At 35.4% G+C, this 19,196-nt stretch overlaps 2 protein-coding genes across 2 annotated transcripts; one reads left to right on the top strand and one right to left on the bottom strand.

Annotated features, from left to right (window-relative positions):
* Positions 1 to 1,557: 1,557 nt before the first annotated feature.
* Positions 1,558 to 10,941, bottom strand: LOC117118607 (long-chain fatty acid transport protein 4-like). The gene is made up of 11 exons (XM_033263239.1): positions 10,742 to 10,941; positions 10,057 to 10,445; positions 9,729 to 9,884; positions 9,178 to 9,247; positions 8,597 to 8,798; positions 8,052 to 8,201; positions 6,997 to 7,183; positions 5,786 to 5,923; positions 5,292 to 5,456; positions 4,630 to 4,776; positions 1,558 to 4,273 (listed from the first exon to the last, which is right to left on the bottom strand). Exons 1-11 carry the CDS (start codon positions 10,903 to 10,905, stop codon positions 4,113 to 4,115), a joined length of 1,929 nt encoding a protein of 642 aa, XP_033119130.1. The 5' UTR covers positions 10,906 to 10,941; the 3' UTR covers positions 1,558 to 4,112.
* Positions 10,942 to 11,120: 179 nt separating this feature from the next.
* Positions 11,121 to 15,446, top strand: LOC117118608 (transmembrane protein 141-like). The gene is made up of 4 exons (XM_033263240.1): positions 11,121 to 11,243; positions 13,205 to 13,271; positions 13,813 to 13,899; positions 14,114 to 15,446. Exons 1-4 carry the CDS (start codon positions 11,211 to 11,213, stop codon positions 14,335 to 14,337), a joined length of 411 nt encoding a protein of 136 aa, XP_033119131.1. The 5' UTR covers positions 11,121 to 11,210; the 3' UTR covers positions 14,338 to 15,446.
* The last annotated feature ends 3,750 nt before the right edge of the window (positions 15,447 to 19,196 follow it).

Below are 19,196 nucleotides of genomic sequence, written 5' to 3' on the forward strand. Positions count from 1 at the left end.
ATAATAATAATAATAATAATAATAATAATAATAATAATAATAATAATAATAATAATAATAATAATAATAATAACATACAATCCTCATTAGTAATTTACCATACCCACCCCACCCCCCATATAGAAAACAATACTACATAGGGCTTATCTTATTTATAATATAGGCCACACACGTGTGTTTGCAACTAAATATAAGCATTATCATAATGGTTTTATTTATTACAAACATATTCTTTCACCATCTATACACATTGAGGCCCTTCTTTTAGGTTAAAATGATCTATCTTAACTTTGTCTTTCTTGAGTTTGGGACTATTATATGTTTAAATAACTTAAAAGGATAAAACTAAAAAAAAAACCCTAAAAAATGCGCGCCAAGCGCGCAAAATATTTTTGTGTTTTTAATTCTAATTTGTCAAGGGGTGGAGAAAGATTTTCCAAAGATGGATATTTTCCCCTTGTCCCCCGGTGTTTTTAATTCTAATTTCGTTGGAATTGATCAAAACTCCCTAAAATGTGCAATTTTTAGAGGAAATTGGTCCATGTTAAATAGAAATGCGCGCGAAATTTGAGGTTTTTAGGCACTTTCAGGGGATGAAAGGGCATTTATAAAGGGGTGGGGAAGATTTTTCAAAGATAGATATTTACCCCTTGTCCCCCAGTGGTTACGCCATCGGGCAGCATAGATCAAAGGAGTTATGACAGTTTTTGAAGTGGAGAAGGGGTTGCAGGGTGTTGTGAGTCTGGTCATTATGATATCTTCCTTTATATTCTTGTCTTTATTTTTCTCTTCTCTTTTTCTATCCTTTTATTTTCCTCTTCTTTCTCTTTCCCTCCCTTTCCCCTCTTTTCTCTTATTACCCAGCCCGGTAGGACGGCTTGGTCAGCCCGATAAAAACCGTCAGGGAAGGGGCAGTTTCCCCCTGCCTCCCACGCGTGTTACGACACTGGCTAACACGCCAATCATCCCCCACCCCCAATGAAAAATATTTTTCTACGCCACTGGCTGAAAGATTGCTGAAATATGAAAATGAGTAGCAATAGATCTAGATACAATTGAGTTTTAAAAGCGCACATCAGTAATGCTGTCAGACTTTCTTATGACAATATGCACTTTAAGCAACAAGACGGGCTGTGCTCATCAGTTGATCAGAGCGTGAAGATCACAGTAAACAACGACTGCATTGAAAACACTGTAGAGGCAGTGTAGCGACTTTAAGGAAAAACCAGGCATAGGAGACCACAAAGACATATCAGAAACCCGAATTTAGCAAAGTACATATCCTCTCAGTCTAAGTTTATGATTGAATCGTCCTAAATTTATTATGCAATGCAGTATTGCATCATAGAGGACAGTTGCATATTTCTGCATCGCCTTCCAGGTTAAACTGGGGTGGGGTTGGAAGGGGTCCTCCTTTAAATATATCTTATGAGCATCATTTAATCCTGCTACAATATTACAGCAAGTACACATTTATTTTCAACAGTCTGAAATAAAGTACATGCTTTACACAATTAAATTGAAAAAAAGCCTACCAGTGCTAGGAGAGTATGCAAGTACTTGTGCAACAACTTAATGGAATAAATTACATACAGTAGGTTTATTTTAATAGTGTATAAGAAATACAATCTGCCTAAATGTTACAGTTTACATTCCTTTAACAATACGGTTATTGAATCATGGCCTCCCTCTCTTTATCCGGAGTAAATTTCATTCTATAATACAGTTATGTATACATAAATTCATTCAACATTATTTTGGATTCATTAAAAGAATTGCTGTAGTACTGGGCTTAATTTTATGACAAAAATTGTAAACATGCAAGTACTTTTCTAGATTCCAGTGGTGTACAAGGTACGATTTAAATTAAAAAACATCTGTTATAATTCCATTAAAAGTAAATAAATATTTAGGCCTCTGGAAAATAATACTGAAATATCTATAGTGATTCCTGAAGATGAAAATAAAGTTTAAAATACAGAACCATGATAATCTGCATCACACTACAGTGTACTTTCTTATTTACTGAAATAATATTAATAACATGTTAGACTTATGAAGCACTTAACACCAACAAGGACTCTAAGCACTTCATATTATTACCCCCAGTCATTGGATTAAACACCTATGGAACACAAACTCAAAGCTACCTATGGGAGAGTTTCATAACGTTGCAGCAGCTAGATCATCGCATTTTGGCATTTAACACTACTAGGTACCGATTTATACTCCTGGGTGGAGAAAAGCAATGCAGGTAAAGTGCCTTGCTCAAGGACACAAGTGGAATGCACAGCGAGGGATTGGAACCCTGACCTCGAGGTTGGGAAACCAAACTTTTCCCACTCCGCCAAACCACTTCCACAACAAATGAAAACAACAAAAACAAAATAGTTCATTGGCTATAAGTGTATATACAGCCTGTGATAAAACCTTTATAAAACACTAAATAATAGTGATGTCATCACTCCAACTCCTAGTGTTATTTGCCTATCCCCAACAGTTAACTATATTTTCAAATTGCACGCTTGGCTTGATCTTTTTAAAGTTTGCGGCACAAGACCAATTATCGCGCACCACTATGAATTCTAGGCTAGTGTTCTATACTAGGACGATGTGCGCTTGCGCAGAAAGAGAGGGGAAGACACTCACCCAATTGTCAATTGTTGACAAGTGGTAATTGAAAATACTTTACGTAAAACAAGCTTGATTAGAACCTGAATGAAATTTACTTCAAATTTAATATTAAACATGAAAAATTAAGGAATTCCTAAAATCAATGGGCCCTAATAAACTAAAAAATTTCCCTCGGGCTTTGCAGGCCCTCAGGGAAATTTTTCAAGCATTAAATCTAACCTTCGTATAATAATTTTCCTATAGTGTACTATGGGCATCTTTACTAATTGCTTATTAAAACATGGAATTGCTTATATATTAAAAGGATCAAATATATTAACCTTCCAATGAGACACAGCTCAAAATTAGTATATTTCCAATTATTTACAGACTTTGCTGCAAAATTCCTTTAAATCAATCATTAAGTTTGTTACCTTTAACAAAGATAGTATTTTTTTTTTTATAGAACCAAGGATCTAAAGAGTCATTAGAATGGGGTTTTTTTTAGCTCCGCTGAGGAGATCTAGGAATACCCGGCTGATTGCTTAATAGATCCTTTTTGTATGGGCAGCTGTTAGAGCCAATATACTGTACTCCATCTATTATACTGCCCTCATCAGAGCTTTCGAGATTACTAGACCTTGTTTTATCGCAAAGTATGTAAATTTGCAAACTTTTCTATGCTTTCATTGGCATGAGGATATGTCAGTTTCACATACTAAGCAGAATGCAAGAATAGTACTAGAAATGCAAGTAGGTGAAGACAGTAAATTACAACAAGATGTAATATAGACCCATATAATACTAGATACTTATTTGTTTTATCGCAAAGTAAATTAGCAAACTTTTCTATGCTTTCATTGGCATGAGGATATGTCAGTTTCACATACTAAGCAGAATGCAAGAATAGTACTAGAAATGGAAGTAGGTGAAGACAGTAAATTATAACAAGATGTAATATTCAATTTGTGACCTATTGCAAAAAAATCATAGATAGAAAATCCCTAATATATTCTTTACCATCACTACAAAAATCGACTTTATTCTGCTTTTTTCATGATTAGGAATGCCTCAAATTCAATTAAAGTAGATAGTGTGTATTGCCGGTATATTTATAAATCTTTTTAACATATACCACAATCAATATATGTTTGTTTTTTTGGCAAAATGCAGGCACTCTCTCTATAATTTCAACATTACATTATATGTTAGTGCATGGTGGCTCTGCCTTTAATTTGTCTCAGACTGCAGTAATCATACAACTAGCTGTTCGTTGTGATGCAGCTTGTACAAGAGTCCATCTGAATGGACAGTGGCATTCCAGCAGGCTTCGCCAACCCTACATTCATACTGCACAAGCCTCAAATTTATTCCAACCAATTGTCAAATTTTTCTTTTCTGAAAATAGGCTTAGTCTAAATGGCTGTTGCCCTCTTTGCTTCATATGCTGTTGATGTGTTGTGTCCTCATGACAGATACAGTGTTATTATTTTTCCATTTTAAAAGCGAATTTTTCCTTGCAATATATCTTGATAAATATCATCTGTTAGATGCTCATAGTTCTTAGTTTTACCATCCAAGTAGTAAACAGCATCCCCATTTACTTTTGGTAAGTGGTATGCCTCTTCTCTCAAAGCAGTCTTCTTAACTTTGTGAGTGGCTGTAAAAAATTAATGGAAATATACAAAAACTTTAGTACTCTAGAAGCTTATGCAACTGATGTTACAAACTGTTTTGTTTATTAATATTTATGTTTTCTATTATTAAAGTACAACAAAGGAAAATTAATATAGTTTACTGGGCAGTTTTTCTCTCCTTATTCTTATACATTACTTCTTTTACATATCTTCTTTTTAATTTATTATTCACAGAGTATGCTCCTCCTTCCTTTCATTATCAGAAACAACAATTTAAATGGAATATGGATTAAACATCTTTAAAGATATCTCCACAATATTCATATTAGAGAATATTTGAATTGGTGCTTTACAAGTTGATTGATTAAAAGATACTTACATGTCATATCCAGTTTGTCAGTGAATCGGATGAAGATTGGTTTAGCGTAAGCTGGTAAAGCCTTCTGCAGACCCTGGTTGAGTGACACAAGGTCAATATCTCCAGCAGAGCCAACTACTGCTACCATTCCAGCCCGCCCTTCAGTACCTGCATTACATAAATGAAAGGGTTACTCCTTGATTATAACAGTCGTTCGTTTGTTTATGTGAATCCATAATTATAAAAGCTACACAGGTGGCTTAATGTGCAAATAATTGCGTATAGTGAATTCTAGTTCCTATTATCAGTTGACTGGCACAGTCGTAGCAGGGTCACCAATGAGCAGTCTAACAGCATGACCCCAGACAGTATTGAAGCAAGATACTACATGAACCTACAGAAATCAGTTATTGTACCAAGTTTTATCAGAATGCTTTGGCTCTCTTTCCATATCTTTGAGGTTAGGTCAATTTTTTAATTAACAACAGAAAATATCTGATCATACTTGTTTAAATATCTGTTCAAATTGTGCAAATTTCAATGTTTGTCCTACATTGGACAATTTCTATTATAATTATATTGTGGAAATATAATCAGTCGGACCATAGATTTCTCAATGTCATAACAGACAGAATCATGAAGGCCTACCAGGCTGGCAATGTGATGATTAAATGCTTACCCACCTGGTATGTCAACACCATAACAAGCAGAATCACGAAGGCCTAACAGCCCAGTCACTGTGCCCTCAACCTCGGTGGTGGAAACGTTCTCTCCCTTCCAACGGAATGTATCACCAGAACGGTCACAGAAAAACATGTAGCCTAGCTCATCCATGTACAACATGTCACCTGAGGAGAAAAAAAGGTTAGTTCAGTGGTTGAAATGATGCCCTCTATGTAATAGGTAGACACTGATAACTGTTTGTCGTAATTGAATAACAAAGTTTTAAATTATTTTATCAGCTAGTAGTGTAAAGATTCTACTTTGATATAAAAAACCTTTCAATCCTTGTTGATTTGAAGCAATTGTATTCAAATAAAGTAACTTTTTGAGTAAAGACTTCTAACACTCCATATCAGGATGCCATCATTCCAGGTACCCATATTTACCTGGTTGAAAAGAGGTAAGTAGATTACGTGTACTTTCACACACTTCCACAACACCATTAACCACCAACCTGAGAGGAACACACTGTCTCCCTTCTGAAATACATCACATGCTATCTTCTTTCCGGATGCCTCCTTGTTGACATAACCATGGAACTCCCTTGTGGGATCTCCTTTCCGTATCTTCCCAATGAGATGCCCAACTTGTCCTAAAATCAATGAGTAAAATACCATAAAATCTCAAATTGAAGCCCACTGGGCTTAATCTCAAGAAGAAGCCCATCTCGAATTGAAGCCCACCTCTTCAGTTTGCAAAATTAGCCTTGAAAAGAAGCCCATAGCATAGACTTTTCAAGGTAGTACAGTACATACACTGAACATAAAGATGAATTAAAAGAAACAAAATAAATTGGTTTATACAGTAGTTTAGGTGATTTAATGCTGGTTAATACACTCCATGATACAGGTTGATGTTACAGTGGCCCTATTTATTGTTTTATAGTACTATTTCCCCAAATTTACAGCAATCATTTTGAAAAGAAGCCTGCCCTCTTTACTTAGCAAAAGTGGCCTCGAATTATTATTTTAAAGGTATTAAAGCAAACATAAATTTTATATTTCAGGTTGTTTACATTTTAAACAGTTAAAAAACGTAAATGCTTACGAACCACCATGTAGCAGTAAAGGGGTAAAGGTAGGAGAATAACCCATAATTTGCAGCTTCATTGTGCTCAATTACACTTGGTCCAAAACTCACTAGCTGCTGTAAAGAGCCACATGAAATGAACCAAGGCATCAAGGTAACCAGTGGCGGCTTTAGGATATATTTTCTGGGGGAGGGGGCCTGAGCTGTTCGACAGGGGGACATGAGCTTGTAGGCCTGAGCTGGAGGAACCTTTGGATGACCAGAAATGACACTCTCAAACTGTGACAGACATGTGTTGGATTGGCGTGGGTCTATTTTTATATCTTTTTTACTCTGACTGCCTGACCTCTCTGGTGGGGGGACTTAAGCCCCTGCTGTCCTGCCCCCCCCCCTGCTGGTGCTGCCACTGAAGGAAATCCCTACTCTTTTCTAAAATATGCAATGGGTTCTTTAAAGTGCATGCGAGCCAGATGTCCATTTTAAGTCCTTATCCATGAAGACTTGTTTTGCCAACCAAACTCTGGGTGAAGAGCGACTCGAACCAGCATTATAGGCTGTAGTTAGCGGTGCCCCTGACTTACCACTCGGCCAAGTGTCACTGTAAGAAGGCACAGGTGTAAAGAAGCCATAACCCACCTGGTTTGCATCTTTCACATAGACCTTCTTTATTTCGGATAATTTCTTTTGTGACCTCATCGACTCTGATCAGTGTCACAGGATAAACACGGGGAAGGATGATAGAATTGAAGCCAACAGCACCTGGATAACTTGTGGTGTTGATGATGTTCGTGTTGCCTTCTGTGGCACCATAAAACTCAGCTATCTAGGAATAAAATTGTATTCAACTACTGTAATCAATACTTCAGTTCAAATTTATTAAAAGCTTTCAGTATTTAGATATTTAAAAAATATTTCAGACACATGCTGTTCTTTGTATGTTTAAACAGTATGTGTATAACATAAATAATAAAAAACCAGCATCAGTGGCCAAACAAAGAAAATTGACTTTTTAATATATTCATATGCTCCACTTCATGGGTGTATGAAAGGAGGGGGGGGGGGTCGGGAAGGTCGTATGACCTTCCCCACCACCCTCCAAAAGGTCGGGAAGGTCGTATGACCCTCCCCCACCCTCAAAAAAAAATTTCAAAGGCATTTTTCAAAGACATTTTTTTTAGGGCCTTTTCACAATGACATAAATGAAAAAGCATTGATGAGGTACCAGCAAAGAGTCCAAAGGCCCGTGCCAATTGCGTGACGTAATCTATCTCAATTCCAGCAATTCTGAAACTGAGCCTGCCATCTGCTTCAAGCTGGTGGTGCTGTAATCGATTTTCCCGTCTCCCACTCAAAAGGCCAAAAAAATTATGATCACGACCCACCCAGAAAAAATCCTGGATACACCCATGCACTTCATAAGCTTAAAATGATAGGTCATTTAAAAGTTACCAAAGTTAAGAGTATTATAGCTTCTCTGTACTAAAGTATACAATACTGCCATATTCAATGCTAATTACTCAGATTAACATTGAGTGACATTATGCTCGTTTTGGTATGGCAAGCCACATATAATAACAATAATTAAATAATAACGGTATGACCATAGAATAATATAAAACATTCATTAAGATAATTAAGTAAGAATAACATAAAAAAAAAAACAACATCAAATCGCAAACAAGACCACCTACCTTTGGTATCTTGAACCTGTAAACAAAGTCTGTCCATAATTTTCTCTGTAGGCCATTGCCTATGGCCATTCGGACTTTATGGCCAGTGTCTGATGGACGGTCAGGCTGATTAAGTAGGTACCTGCAAATCTCTCCAATGTACTGTATAACCTTCATTAGAAACAAATTAAATTTGAAACATTAATGGTCTCTTTTTTTTTTATTACTCAATGTAGGTGGTCCTGAAGAAAAGTCTTCTTGTTTCAAGACTTGGCAATTCTTCGCAATGTTTTTTTTTAAATCCATAAAGATTTCCACATAAAGTGCCATTTGCAAATACTTAATAGTGGGCTAAAAGAATGTTAACATTTATTACCCAAGACAACAATAATTGTTGTTCTTTTTTAAACACTGTGCCTTGAGCATCAATTTTGGTGGTGATGTTTGCACTTTACAAATTGTTGTTATTATTTTTATTAAATATTTATCAAATTCATTTTCTTCATTTTATTCCTTAACTTTGCCTGTTAGGAATCTAATCAGTGTGTTACCATCAAACTACTTACAGTTGCATTGTATTTAATACAATCATCCCAGAATCTGCTAGCAGAGAATTTCTTGCGAATAGCCATGCTGCACCCATATAATAGCACCTGTCCCACCCCTACAATACCCCCAGCCGAGTGGTAGAGTGGCATGGCACAATAGATGATATCATCCCTACGGAAATTAAATCCAAGGTTCATTCCGGTTGCCATGTAGATAAAGCTGGAAAGAACAAAATCAACAAAAAATGGATTGAATACCGACATATTCACAAGCAATACTCTGAGCAGAATTACAAACTGAGATTATGAAATTTGTTAATTCTACGCATTGGACGAAACCAGGAACAGATATTGTAATAGAGAAACATGGTTTATTTCAGAAATTACCATATGAGCTTAATGCTCTTCCCTGTGTTGACAATTTTTTTTAGATAACTTTATTTTTTTAAATAAGATTGTAAAATCACTCTAAGAATTATTATTTAATGTTTGTAGTTTTATATTTACGAAAGTTTATTATGTTTAGTGTCAACAGTGGCAGTTTTAATCGCCGCTGGTTACCGAATAAATAAATTTAAAAAGAAAATACTGCAGCTTACCGAGAGTGCGTTATCACAGCTGCTTTTGGCAAGCCTGTTGTACCTGATGTGTAGATGTAGGTAAGTTTATCTGGAATAATTAATTGTGGACAAATATTACAATGTATCAAAGTACTTACATTGCTGCTATCACAATAGGATCTAGGTAAACATCACACCCACCACTTACAGTGCCTCAGCTGGTATACAAAAAAAACTTTATATTGTACATACAGTACTACAGTTAACTGTAATACCCCACCCACTTTGTACAGTATTGCATGCTAAATGATCCACTAGACATACTGTTACTGTATATATTTTGAAACTGACTAATTATCCTTCAGAACAATTATTATATAGTGTTATGTAATAAATGTTTACATCCAAGAACATAAACATTTAGTTTTTATAGATTTCCTTGCATATAGTAAGGGGATTATTCCCTTCCTAGTAGACTAGAAGGGGTAGGACTATTATTACCCTTCTTGATTGAAGGATGATATTCTACATGATGGAGTATGATACACACCAGTAAAGTTTGAATCTTGAGTGAGAACCAGCATTATTACCTTTCATTTTGAGTTCTCTTGGGCAGGTTGGGCAGTAGGTTGAGGCTGACTGGATGAGTGGGTCTAGATGAATGGCATCTTTAACCCCAGGTTGGACATCACCAAAACAAAAGTACTGCAAACCCTGAGTCTGCAATCCTTGAGCTTCTGAAATGGCTGTTCAAAGTAAAGAAGCCATGATAAAATACATTATTTAGATTGGCATTTTCTATGATAGAATAACATTTTTGAAAGAAATGATTGCCTTTAAATGAATGGTTTTTAAAATCAATACAAAGACGATCAATAGTTAATTTAGAAAATGTTTTAAAAGAGTAGCAAAATTTACCTTCTGATAGCTCACTTCCATAAATCATGGCACGAGCATTTGATACGGACACGCAGTGGGACATTGACTTAAGTCGTAGGTTGAAATTGATTAGCGCAGCAACAACTCCTATCTTGGACAATCCAAGCCATATGGCGACAAACTCTGGTCTGCCAACCATGAAAATAGCCACAGTGTCGCCATGTCTGTAACCTGCCCCAGAGAAATAGTTCGCTACAGAATTGCTGTAATCTTCAATCTGTTGAAATGTCCAGGTCTTATCCTCGATCTTGAAGGCTATTTTATTTGGATGTTTTTTAACGTTCCTTTGAAAGAGTTTGTGGACAAGCATACTGTCACGTTGATATTTATACAGCATGTACTTCATAGCGAATAAAGTATAAATACCACTGAAATTCAGAAATATATATTTAAAAAATAAAATGTTATAAAATATATTGAATATCATTTTTTAATGACTGAAATATCCACAGTAAAGTTCAATGAATCTTTGCAGTGAGTGGTGCCCTCCAAATCTTTTACTAGTGAATATTAAAATCCTAATTTTATTTATGCTACCCATCAATATTTATATAACAATAGTATACATTAATATTAGGCCCCATTCTAATTAAAGAAGCAGTAACTTAATAAGTTACCTCTCTAGGCCTACACAACAAAGAAGCTAGGTTATTGTTTGACTTACTGTGCATCTCTTGGTAGTGTTATTATTGCATTCCGGGTAAATCTCCAGCCTCCTGTTATCAGGTAAATAAGAAACACAGACAAAAGGCTAAGCCCAAAACTTAGGCCCGCAAACCCCCACAGAACAACTCCCAATGCCAGGAACACAAGACCTTTCGCTGCCATTTTTCGACTTGGCACTGAATCGATTATAAAAGTTAAAACGCAAAATAATGTGCTTAGTCGATAAACTTTTGATCATACCACGGGGAAGCAAGATAATTCAGCTTCAGGTTGATAATAATATGATCAGTCCTGAATTAATTGTTATTTACATTTAAAAAATACCCATGACATCGATTGTCGGCGACTTTCCGCACCCCACCTGACCGATAGGCAGTCAAAGGTCACGTACAAATCCGCATGTCATCAAGGGTAGCACACAACATTCTTGTTTTGCAGAGTAGCCTAGCCTAGGCGTAGTTTTAAAGATGTCTGTTGACAATGTTGCCGAAAAATACCCAGTGAGCCTTCTTTTAGTTTTAACCTACAGTAGGCCTAGGGCCTGCGTTACCCTAATAAGTATAATAATACCGCCATGTGTTAGGGTAGGCGCGCCTAACTAAGGAGAGGCCTATCCATCACTCGTCTCGTTGTTGTCAGTGCAGCTAGAGATGATGCCTGACTAGGCTAGTTGCTTAGGCCTAGTATAGTAATAGGCCCAGTACTGAATTACTTACTAGGGCCTAGGCTAGGCCTGCACTACTACTACTAGCTAGGGGCCTAGGCCGGCTAGATCTACTTCTTCTGCTACAAGTAGGCCTATGCCTATTACTAATACTAGTAGTAGTAGATGGCCTATGCTAGGGAGGCTAGGGGCTAGGCCAACTACAGTAGCTAGCAGCCTACCGTTGCCTAGGCCTAGTATATTCGCAAGTAGTTTAATTTAAATATTTAATTAAACGAAGTGTCTATGCTTACGCCGAGTCGTAAGCATTAATCATAGCCTGGCTGTGCTTACGCCGATCTATTTGAAGAGCGCCGCTTGCTTCGTGAGTACGAAAACGAATATTGAGCATGATGTGCAAATATTTTTTTTTCTGTAGTGCGTACTTGGTGAAGTTTCCAGATGGCAGATGAAGACATCCACGTGTGTTCTTCAAATTATATATCAGTCGTAGAAACAAAAAATTATAACAACAAGGCATGTAGACTATTGAACACTGTATTTATTTTCGAAAGAAATTTTCGACCAGTCTTCTGGCCTTCATCAGCTTTGCTGAATGAACAAGATTGGCTGTTGCAAGTTGTATACTGTACAATGTAAACTATATTATTGTGATGTCGGCAGATTATAGGCAAATTATCTAATAGTTAATGATGTAATATACAATTAGTAGAGGAGAAAAAGAAAGTTATTTTTTAAGAGAGTTTCCTTTCAAACATTTCAGTTGTTAAAAACCTTGGTGCTTAAACCGAAATATACTACATTGTTTTTGTATAATTAATAACAAAATTGGATTGAAACTGTGTCACGCTCTCTTGTAATTATTGTATGCGTTACTTGTTCATATAGGAAAATTAAGAATTTTATAGGGACACGGATCAAGAGATGTTCGAAAGGTCAGGGAGAGGGATCGAGATAAGAGCACCCTAGGGGAAATTCTTGTTTTTGATTTCGCTTTTTAATTATGTAGGCCTACTGTAATGTACAGGACAATGATTTAAAATCAGAATATCACTGCAGCAGGCAGGTCATCTCCAACATTCTACACATCATACATAGATACATTGTCATTATTATTTCAGATATAGTATTGTATCAATATCAACATAAATTGAGCTAGATAGATCTATCTAACAATGAAGTACTGTATCACAATGAACAGACGGCACTCATGAGGAAAGTACAAGAGCTTGGCTTACAATTCGCGGTATACCTTATTCGGCGTAAGCATAGCCTCTAAATAATGCTTACGCCACCCCTGCGCATGGTCAATAGATCGGCGTAAGCATAGCCTATGACTAATGCTTACGACTCGGCGTAAGCATAGACACTCCCTTAATTAAACACGCAGTATTTATTTTCTAGAAATTGACTATGAAATTAAAATTTATATTAAAACTTATTTAAATTATAATAATAGTCCGAGGATAGAATGGGGCCAATAAAGCCCCGGGTCCTAGTTTACTTGATTATGACCAAGACAGCCTTATTTTATAGACCTCCTGTATATCATCATAATAGGTAGATTAGGCCTTTGCCATTTTTCAGCAGTCTCCTGATATACAGTTTATGCCTTCACAAGTTTGAAACATGTTCCAGGATGCTCAGCCAACCAGTAATTTTGAAGTAGTATAGCAGTATACCCACAATAAAGTCATGAATAACTGTGGTCACAGTTGCGTTATGTGGCATTAATAACTATGTACAGTTATGTCACATACATTTTTGGATTAAACTATTACTGTAATATTTTTTCAGGGTTTACAGCAGTACAGGGTATGCCAGTCGAAGGCATTCGTGCAGGGAATAATGGGCTGTGGTGTAGGTAAGTGTGAATAGACCTTGTTTCAATTAGAGGTCACATTCACATTGCAAATTATTATTAGAACTAAAAATTGCATGGAAACCAATGTAAAGTATTCCATTGGTGGCATTTATGAACTAATAATTAATAAATAAATCAACTCTTATTTTCAAATGTGCATGACATATTTTGTTATTTTTTTAGAACCATATTTATAACATGGTGAACTTTCCAGCATATCCTGAAAGATCGGCTGATATTCAGGGGCCCTCTTAAGTAATTGAGATATTTCTATTGTCTAATGTCCAGGATATTGTCCTGCACTTTAGATTAGTCTTGGCCTGTCCAATAATATGGCCCTGCAGACATATTACCGGTACAATGCCTGCTATTAAATAAAAGTACCAATATCGTCAATGCTCCCTTGGAGCAGATTTGCCGGTATGATTTGCTAGAATAAAACACATCCGAACCACAATTAGGATGTGGAAATTTTTCAATTTCAAAATACTGACTTGACTAACAATTGAAAAAATGAAAAATATTATCTGCTTTGTAATAGGTGCAAGTGCGGGTTTCGCAGGCAGTATACTATATCATAGTAAATTTCCCGGAGCCTCTAAACATACAGCTGTCGTTCTTTCAATTGGTGAGTCTGAATTTAAGTAGGGTCTTCATAGATGAAATTATTGTACTAAAGTTAGATAGTACTTTCATTTTTTATTAATTTATTACAAGCATTTATGCATTAATCTAATAATAATAATAATTTTCATCTAGTGTTTGGTATTCAACTATACTACTTGCAAATACATTATATTACATTACTTTATTTTTTTTTAATTAATTTTTTTCTTCTGCAGCCTGTGGCGTTGCTACCGGGTACATAATTGCATCTGTTGCTACACAGAGATGTCGAGACATGTGGGTTGATATAGCAAGTGAAATACAAAGAGTGCCATCAAGTGAAGATACTTTTTCAAATTCTTTTAAACCTTCGTCACAAAACAAGGTCAACGACCTCAGACAAGCATTGGAATTAGGACTTGATTTTAAAGTACAGAAGAATGATTATGAGGACTCTTGAATCAGCAAACAAATTGTGGTCCCAAGTAACTACATTGATCAGTCAGTACAGTATTATAAAAAATATTGATTTTTGTAGATACGTTTTCAGAAATTAATGTTCTGTTAAGATCTGATTTGTTGTTTTATATGTAAAAATTGATGATGATAACGATTATTGTTATAAAAATATTTTTATATATGTATATATGTGTATATTGTTTAATTGTAGTTAAATGATATTAATGTTAATTGTATAATTCTGCAATACAACCTTGCAATCACTGACAGTAATTTAATTTTTACCATGTTGTTAAAATGACAATAAGGGAGTAACCTATCGTATCGTATCAATACTAATTTAATTAAATTTAGTTAAACTGCCATTCTCATCAACTAAATAATTATATATATTTTTCAGTAAAGATGCTCGGCTAGCATACTCTATACAACTGGAATTACATCCAGTACATTTGAATTGGTAGGTGACCCTAATGCAGGGCACTCATTCGTCGTATGTCCGTCGCACGATTTTGAGCGATACGTGACGTCGTCTGGTGAATTTTGGTGGCAGTCCGAACGGATCGTCATTAAAAACAATCCATTGTACATGCGTCGTCGCGTTGCGTTCTTCATAGAATCGCGTCGGCCGACGACCGTCGTGAGCATTGAGTGCCCGGCTGGATTACAATTACCATAAATCCTCAAATAAATGCTGCGGCGCTTATATAATTTTTGGAAAGTATCATTATTGTTTGTCATTTTTTTGTGTATCTCTTGTTATTTTGCCATTAATATTAGAAAAAAACCCTATTAATGGCATAGGATGGATACTATTTATAGTATTTATTTTAAATATATCTGCAGTTGGCAAAACTGCATAGGTCTTTTCTTCTCATTTTGCATTTTTTTATATTAACATACAAACGTAGACAAATTAAAGCCATCATTGACTATTGTATTGACACTTGGCATGGTTTTTACAATGATTTGAATTTACTTTATGAAATGATAATTTTAATCTACATGAAAAATATTAGAAAAAAATCAATAGCAATTATTAGCTCGTATACATTGAGTGTGAATAGAAAAAAAATGAGTTTACAATACACATTTATGTTTAAAAATGAATTATGGTGGTATAAAATATATTTCATTTATTATGCAATTACAATGATTTATATTCAGTGAACTGGATAAATGACCGAAAGACAAGGTCTCGAATCTCGAAAACTTCGATGAGTGCAGTATAATAGAGGCAGTAGAGTATATTGGCCCTAACGGCCGCCCATACAAAAACGATCTAATAAGGCTAACGGTCTGCAACCTTTTACTTCTAAGGACCCATAATTTTGTGCCCTACAGTAGCTTCCAACGACCCAAGACCTCGAGTTATCATAGAAATGTCGTCCAAGATACGAAATATACGACCAATATAATACTTTAGAACCCCCTACTCTGGGGGGGGGGGGGAAACACCCCTATTCAGGGGACACCCCTATTCAGGGGACACCCCTATCAAAAGGAACAATTTTTAGTGAAACAAGGGGAAGTATATAGCATTAAAATTCTGTAACTTTAAGCAAAGAATACATATCAATAACCATTCTGTTCACACCATAGAATATAAAGAGAATGTTAAAACAATAAGAAATTGCATTCGGTTTATAATAAACATAAACGTTAATATCTGTCTCTTATACACATCTAGATGTGTATAAGAGACAGTTTTTACATATATACATATATATATATATATATATATATATATACACATATATATAATATGCATACTTTATAAGACAAGTTAACACAATGTTAATACTGATAGATAAACAAATGAAATAACATTAATTAAATGAAATATATTTAATGATATAAGGGACATGGTTAAAGAAAATATTAAACTATTTCGAGGGAACGAAATAATATTTCGAGGAAGCAAAATCATTTTGTTCGAACGAAATATTATTTCGAGGGAACAAAATATTATTTCGATCATTTCGAGGTAACGAAATCATTTCGTTCCCTCAAAGTATTATTTCGTTCCCTCGAAATATTATTTCGTTCCCTCGAAATACTATTTCGTTCCCTCATTAGTAGACTCTAACATCGATTAAATAAGCCTTTGAAACCCTTAAATTGTCAAAATTTAAAAACTGTCTAAACCTTTTAATCGTAGGTCGACCACACCCACTTTGCTTTCGTCGGGGAAATCTGACACCTCGTCGGGGGAATCGGACCCCCATCCGGGGACCTCGGTTCCCTCCCCCCGTCGGGCAAATCCTGGCGCCACCCATGAGGAACAGCCGACGCTGAAGTCATTGTGGGCATACCATACACGAAATATTATTTCGAGGGAACGAAATATCATTTCGAGGGAACGAAATAGTTTAATATTTTTTTAACCATGTCCCTTTATGGCCTCCGTAGATATAGGCATGTTGCGCTACCAACAATCGTAACAGATAATTTGAAATAAAAGTAGGCGTATAATCGTAAAAGAGAATCCCTATAGGCACTGACCTCAAAAGTACCGTAGAAGTACAGAAATAATATTGCCGGATTTTTTTTTTGTTTTGTTGATGCAGCCAAATATGGTTATACAAAACCATAAGGAAATAGGTGTGACATTGAAATTCAAGGAAGCATATATAATAAATATATCCTGTTTTCCTTTATTTCTTAAGCAAACCCGGATTTAAACTTTTCAAAACGTTTCAACAATGTGTCTTTTGGCTTAATCATTACTGTATTGCGAGTGCATCAAGAGTCAATTAGTCAATTGATTATAATATAACGCTTTTATATCATCGGCACACCTTTATAATGTAACCTTACAACGACTAGACCATTATTAATTGATATAGAGAAAACACAAAAAAAAATAATGAATTTCACTGTTCCCTGGTTCTGCCTTATAACTTATACGGTAATGAACATAACCTGATAAAAAAAATCAGTAGGAAAACTGGGAAAAATACATAGAAAAAAAGGGGAAACATAGCCGGCGAAATAAATTTCCGGGTGGAGAAAAATCCGTGCGGAAAATTTAGGTGGCAAGTACCCATGGTGCTGTTATTTTACAGAAAAATTTTGAGTTTACTAAATTAACAGAATCTTCCTAGGCTTTGCTTTTCCAGATATAGCTAGAACTAACTTTATCTTTGTTGTTTGTTGATAGCAGTTTTACTTTTTTTTTAGATGTCAGTGGGTTGTTCCGACGAAGACAATCTTGCACACAAACCTAACATAAACACGTTCATCTTTTTACATGTTCACACGCGTGATAGTTCCTTAAAATAAAAATACAAAATTTAAAAGTAAATAAATATTTTGAGAACAAGGACAAAAAACGTTTCTCCCTAAGTACTGACATTCCTTTTTGGATGAAGTTTAAACTAATACAAAATCAAATTCTATTTTGTTTGAGATAATTATTTAAAATATATTATCGAAACATAAAATTCAGGATCAAATAGAACAGTTTAGCCGACTGAGCTAAGCTGCTCTCTCTCTCTCCCTCTCTCTGATTAATCTCGCATCATGAACTAATATTGGGAGCATGTAATTGTATTTTAAATACATTGACTGTTGATTTCATATATAAATGAATTTGCATTGCAAATTATTGCTATAAATTTGTATTAATTCAACTGTAACTTGACGCAGGGTTCCCGGAACGCCGCCCTCAGCGGCGAGTGCGAAGCACAACTCAGGGTCAAAAGTGGAACGTGAAATTTGGATATAGTTTTGTAGTCAGATTTGCGAGAAAAACTTCAGCTACCCGTATTTCTCGACTGAGACGTCAGTGGGAGCTGTAATTTGTATGGCAAGGAGATTGAGCAACCCTTCATTCGATTTTCAAAAGGCATTTGACAATGTTCCTCATCGTAGGTTATTGTCAAAATTAAAGTCTTATGGCAACTGGCAACTTGTTGAATTGGATTGTTGCATTTTTGAAAGATAGGAAACAGAGAGTGGTCGTTAATGGTGTTAGTTCTGAATGGCAATTGGTGTCTAGCGGTGTTCCTCAAGGAAGTGTCCTTGGACCTTTATTATTTTTAGTTTTCATTAATGATTTACCCAAAACTGTTTCTGATTCATTTATAAAGTTGTTCGCGGACGATACTAAGCTGTTTAGAGTTGTCAATTGTGAGACTGATTGTGAGATTTTACAGGGGGATGTAAATGCTTTATACCAGTGGTCGATAGACTGGCAATTGCCATTTAACTTAACAAAATGCAAGATCATGCATTATGGAGTTAAAAATTTTAATTTCAAATATTTTATTGGTACTGGTACATCAAGATGTGAAATTGTACGTGTTAAGGAGGAATCAGATCTTGGTATTCTATTTGATGATAAGTTGGATTTTTCTAAACACTACCATCATTATCATTAACATCATTTTGACATTCACCATCATCACAACAGTTAACACTACCACCACCACCACCATCCATATTATCTGTCTCTTATACACATCTAGATGTGTATAAGAGACAGCTTTGTTATTTAGAAAAAAACAGAGCAGATGTCATTCAGACCTTTAAGACTTTTCAAGGTATTGATCTTTTGGACCATGAGCACTTGTTTACAAGATCAGATTATTCTATAACCAGAGGCCATGTATATAAGTTGTATAAACAGAAATTTAAACTTAATGTTAGGAAAAAGGCATTCGTTGTTCGAGTTACTGACGATTGGAACTCCCTTCCTAGTAATGTGGTAAATCAGAGTTCAGTAATCATTAATTCAGTAATTAAATCATTTTAAAGCGGGCTTAGAGAAAGTCTGGTCTGGCCACCACCTTAAATTTTGCCCGTATATGACCGAAGAGGATTCGATAATGATTGAGGGACAAATGAGCTTTGATC

Source organism: Anneissia japonica, unplaced genomic scaffold, assembly GCF_011630105.1.
Source record: "Anneissia japonica isolate Jap-2015-1 unplaced genomic scaffold, ASM1163010v1 scaffold376_len1572418_cov194, whole genome shotgun sequence".
Lineage (NCBI taxonomy): Eukaryota > Metazoa > Echinodermata > Crinoidea > Comatulida > Comatulidae > Anneissia > Anneissia japonica.